The sequence below is a fragment of the Montipora capricornis genome, chromosome 13 (assembly GCF_036669925.1).
Source record: "Montipora capricornis isolate CH-2021 chromosome 13, ASM3666992v2, whole genome shotgun sequence".
NCBI lineage: Eukaryota > Metazoa > Cnidaria > Anthozoa > Scleractinia > Acroporidae > Montipora > Montipora capricornis.
In genome coordinates this window covers 15,472,130-15,477,129 of record NC_090895.1, presented here as the reverse complement: position 1 = coordinate 15,477,129, position 5,000 = coordinate 15,472,130, and the positions used below count along the sequence as shown (strand labels likewise).

General features: G+C 41.2%; 2 protein-coding genes across 2 annotated transcripts in view; both read left to right on the top strand.

Annotated features, from left to right (window-relative positions):
• Positions 1-3,206, top strand: part of LOC138029092 (retinol dehydrogenase 8-like) — an 8,636-nt gene extending 5,430 nt beyond the window's left edge. Inside the window, exon 3 of the mRNA XM_068876772.1 lies at positions 460-3,206. Coding sequence (XP_068732873.1) covers positions 460-781 — 322 coding nt within the window. The 3' untranslated portion in view covers positions 782-3,206. The remainder of the gene's footprint in view (positions 1-459) is intronic.
• A 951-nt stretch (positions 3,207-4,157) lies between these two features.
• The window catches only part of LOC138029091 (retinol dehydrogenase 8-like), an 8,841-nt gene continuing 7,998 nt past the window's right edge, over positions 4,158-5,000 (top strand). The window contains exon 1 of the mRNA XM_068876771.1: positions 4,158-4,643. Within this exon, the coding sequence (XP_068732872.1) occupies positions 4,295-4,643 (349 nt within the window). The 5' untranslated portion in view covers positions 4,158-4,294. The remainder of the gene's footprint in view (positions 4,644-5,000) is intronic.

Genomic DNA, 5,000 nt, shown 5'->3' with positions numbered 1-5,000 from the left:
ATTGAATATGCAAGCGCATTTTTGTAAACTTGATCCGTACAAAAACCTTTGCCAACGTTTCACGTGGACTATTCTTCTTTTACTTTGGACAGCGACTTATCCATTGATAAAATTACCCGGCTTTTCAACCTCTGGGGCCAGGAGTTATATCAAAACTTAACGAAGTAACATTAGTCCTGAGAAGGTCTGCCATTGAAGACATCAGAGACCTCAGGTTGTCAAAACGTCAAGCAATGTCAAACAACAGAGTTAACTGAACAGAGTGTAATGTGAAGTGCTAGATTTCTAAAACCATATGAACCATGTGAGCGTTAGCCCTACTGATGGAAATGGGCGCACACAAGGACAGAGAAAAACTCTCAGCAGGGTGGTGTCAAACAACAGTTCTTCTGAGGACTACACCCACCTTGACGATCTTACTTTATAAGGTTTTGAAATGTTCATGCCGTTATTTTTAAGGTGTTCCTTGATTGAACCGGGGCCAGTGTCAACGTCTTTTACAACCAATTTGGTGGAAAGTAACAAATCTGACGACCCACCATTAGATGAGGAAACAAAACAGTTATTGGATAACTGCTCTAAGAAGATGCAAGCATCTTTTAGCACCTTGGTACAAACGCCAGACGAGGTCGCAGAAGTTATCTTGGAAGCATTAAACCACGAGAAACCTCACTTGAGATACCAGACTAATAAGAACTATGCAACTTTTACAGCCGCCAAGCTAGCAGACCCTACTGGGGACAAACCCTCTGAACTTTTGTATCAACGCTTCTTTTGCTAAATTTACTTGGAGAGTCAATTTGATTCGATGGACAGGAATGCTTCCTTCTCTTAGAGGCGCTGTAACACTGCGCAATTTTACGTGCAACTTGTCTCGCTCGCATCGCTACGGTGAGACAAGTTGCACGAAACGTTGCCCAGTGTAATATACCTCACAACGGCCGAAAACGTTGCGAGAAAAGTTCCAGAAACCGTTGCGGAAAGTAGAAGCGAGTTCTACTTTCCGCAACGATGCAACAAATTCTTTAAGTATTGCGTACAGATGTTGTTACACATCATTTGTCCCTCAACTTGTAACGGTTTGCGACACTAGCCAATGAAAATCTCCGTTTAACCTCGTGTGATCATCGAAAACAAGACAAATTGCAGGAAACGTTGCCAGGTTCAACGCCCGTCTAGAAACTTGTTTTGCGGTGTGGGAATCTGGGAACGAAGATAAAATCTCTTTGTTGCCGTTACCCGTTTGTTGATCCAGCCACCGAAAACTAACCCTGTGTGCCAGAGGTATACTGTATGTATGTATGTTTTTCCTTCCTCCGACGGTGTCCTCGATTAGCTTAGTGTTCTGTCGGACGTTGCAAAGAATTCCTCTGGCATCCCACCAATGGTAACGAAAACTTCCCAGAGGTGAATAAGATCATTTTCCTTGCCTAGTAGCCTGCGTAGCAAGCGTTTGCGTGGAAGATTTTTAATGTTTTGGCCGCGCGAAAAATGGGGCGAGACGGCCATTTTTTTTTTTTTTTTGCGCTCGCCCTATTCTCGCGCTGCCGAAAAAAGAGTTCGCTCCTCGCCCGCTGGAACGCTTGCTATGCAGGCTACTTGACTGGTGACGGCCTCGTCTAGATACTTTCAAGCTGGATTACAATTAATGCAGGCCATATAAATCGTAACGTACCACAAGCAAAAAAAGTTGATTCACCCTCTTTCTCGAAAACAGGTACCAATACGCATTTCCTACTCTCACGTTAAGTTTAGAAGCTAGTGAGTAGAGGAAAATCAACATCGGAGGAGGTGGACGGACGGAGAAAAGTGTGTCCAATGTTACGACATTTGTGTTCGATATTGTGGTTCATTCGATTTTGTTGAGATTGGTCACAGCATGCTTTCACTTTGAATAACCGCACTTATAATTAATAACGGCTGGGGTATTGTTTTCATCGATTTAAATAGGATTTAGACCTAAAATGCTGCTGTTCGTCATGATAGTGTCAAAATTACCATACTCAATGTCACAGAATTAATTCACCGCAATTGTCTCGTTGTTCAAAGATGAAAGATTGTTCACTGTCTACGGTGTCTACTTCCGTGGTGAAATCAAGTTGATATGCATCAAAAATCAAGTTAATTAGTAATTTCGCAATAACTCATCAGAACAAGAGATGCAGACAATAAGATGAACAAGCCTTACGGCTTGCAATTGCGAACAAGTCCATTTAAACACGCCGCCACGTGACTTTTATTCGAACAAAACAAATTGTTTTTGGTCCAAGCGCCAGGATATTTTTAACCGATATGATTATTCCAGGGTGGGGGGGAGTAGGGTGTGAAGGGTACAATAGCTGGAACAAACCCAAAGCTTTACAAAAATGCTAACCAAAGACCTAAACACTCTGCATTAGATAATGTATGATCCTAAGCTTAGCATTTTTGTAAAGATTTGGATTGTTTCAGCTATTGTATCCTTCACCCCCTACCCCCAGCCCCTATCCATCACCCCTCACCCCCGGAATAGTCATGCCGTACTTTTTCCATCTTCGAGATTTTCCTTGCACTGGAAAGACTGAAGCACCACTGTAGAGAATGATAGCAAGATCGTAGAGATAAGGACAAAGCAGGGGCCCGAAAAGTTTCGGTGTTACAATTCGATGCACTGTATCTTAAATAAGAAGCCGAGAGGTTTTAACTTATCAATTTTCACAATCATTTTGCTTTTAGTTATCTTAAAAACAAGCCAAAAAGACCAGCTTTTTAAAAAAAAAGCGGATGGCAGTTCAAATAGCCTTTCAGGTTGCTTCGGATCCCAGCTTCGTTTTTCAAATAGTCAACCTTCGCATCCACATTCGATGATTCAGTCCTCATGTCGAGTTGTTTCGCCTCAGTTTTATGATCTTTAGTGTGTCAGGAAATTTCCGTCTCTCCCTTTAAACAACTCATCCTATTAACGAAGTAACGCAACTCGAAAGATATTTTGTATACCTCGAGGTAAAGTTTAAAACCGAGAAAAATATACAAGATTAGGGCTCTGCTTTTTCAAAGATGCCGCGCCGTATTAAAATTACACCTTAGTTAAAGCTGTCGGGGAATTTTTCCTTTTAATTAATCTTTTATGTAACATTGTCTGATATCTGATATCAGTGTGAAGGGTTCTCTACTGCCGTGGGAGTTAATAAACAGTTTAGACTGGTTTATTGAAACTTCAGCTACTACATACAGGTTGTTGCTGTAACCAAATCTTAACGCTATCTTAATAAACCTGTCAATGCGATCAAGGTATTTACCTTGATATGCCGCTCCCCAAATCCGCTCCTCAGGTTAGAGCCGAACCTTATTCGAGTTTCGACCGACACGAGAAAACCAATTCATTTTGTGAGTGGTTTTTAAGGGGAAGGCAGAACATAAGATCCTATCCGAGGTCGTGCCAAAGCCGAAATTCCCGGCTAGATCAGGGAAAAAGAACGACCGAACCGTTCCAAATTAAAAATAGCCGTTCTTAATTGATTCAGAGGCCAAACTTTTCCGGTACTTATTAAATTCAAAAGTATTAAGTTCGGCTCATGAAAAGCGCGGCGTCTGAATCGGGCTTATATAGTATGTATAAGGACGTTTCATGCGCAAATCGCTAACAAAAACACCCAAAAACGTTCAGCTTTAGCCCCAAGGTTAGATGTTCTGTTACAAAAAAATAGTGTATGGTAGTTGCGAAGTTTACGGCAAATGACATTTGCTGTTTGTTCAAGCTCATGATGAAATCTAATCGACTTCGGCTCATTTTTGCTTGTTATAGGAAACTGAACTAAACAAAATTATTTAGGTAAACGGTGGAGAATAAACGGCCACTTATTTGAATGAGTGACGTCTACTCATGCCTCGTTCTTCAGAGAACACCACTACAAGAACACGTTAGTGGCCGGTTATTCTGCAGTTACTCGGAGTTGCAAGCAACAGTTTGTGACAAAGCTCCCTGCGTGACCGGCGGAACTCCTGCGATGAAAGGTCTTTATAATCCAAACGATTTCCCTTGTTTCTAGCCATTTACAATCTCAAGGACTTGAGTGTCTTCCGTTCGACTAATCTGAGGTAAACAGACTCGGTTAATTACACTCCAAATATTTTTCAAAAATCGTCCATTAGCAAAACCTGTGGGACATTACAAAATGCAGTGTTTATAGACATTTTATCTGTTGTGAAGGAAGAATAACAAAGTATTCTTTCACGCCCAGATCTCCGCAGGGGGTCATTTATCTTGTTCTAAACAACTGTGAATGTCAATGTGGCAGCTCTGAATTCGTGGAAGATGGGAGCTGTAAAAAGTCACTTTAAAAAGCAAGGAAGTTCAATTCGAAAGAGCATACATAGCCGCAAAGAAGAAGAAACTTCTGGTCCAAAGATCGTTCTTTTCACGGGTTGCTCCCACAAACTGAATCTCGAATTCGCTGTTCGCTTGGCAGAGGATTCGCTCTCCAGGTACAAAGTGCTGTTGACAATGCCTACTCTCTCTGGCAGCGACTACCTAGCGGACTCCAGGATTTTGAACATAATGAACAAGACATTGTTTGTTCTTCAAATGAACATGGAATCTGATGAATCGATCAACGGTGTTCTCCGAGAGATTATGGAAAATGACGGTTTCCTTGATGCGGTCGGTGAGTTTAAACGTTGTAACTTGTGGTATACTCTCACATACCGGAGTCCACATGGCTTTAAGATCTTTACGTCAGTGAGCTGACCGTTTTGACAAAACCGTATTAAAAAGCTTATAACTACTTTATTTACATTTTCAGTGACCATAAATGGTTGGAGATGCGAGAAGTATATATTTCCTCTGACAGTTCTATTACCAACTTCACAACTTACATTTGTCATCTTGTTACATCACCGTAAACCATAACAAAAACATATTCTCGTTGTATATGATTTTATTTGTTTCTTCTTCATTTGTGATCCAACCAGCAAAGCCGACGAGAAAAAACGCACACAAATGCTTGGGCTCTTAGATGACA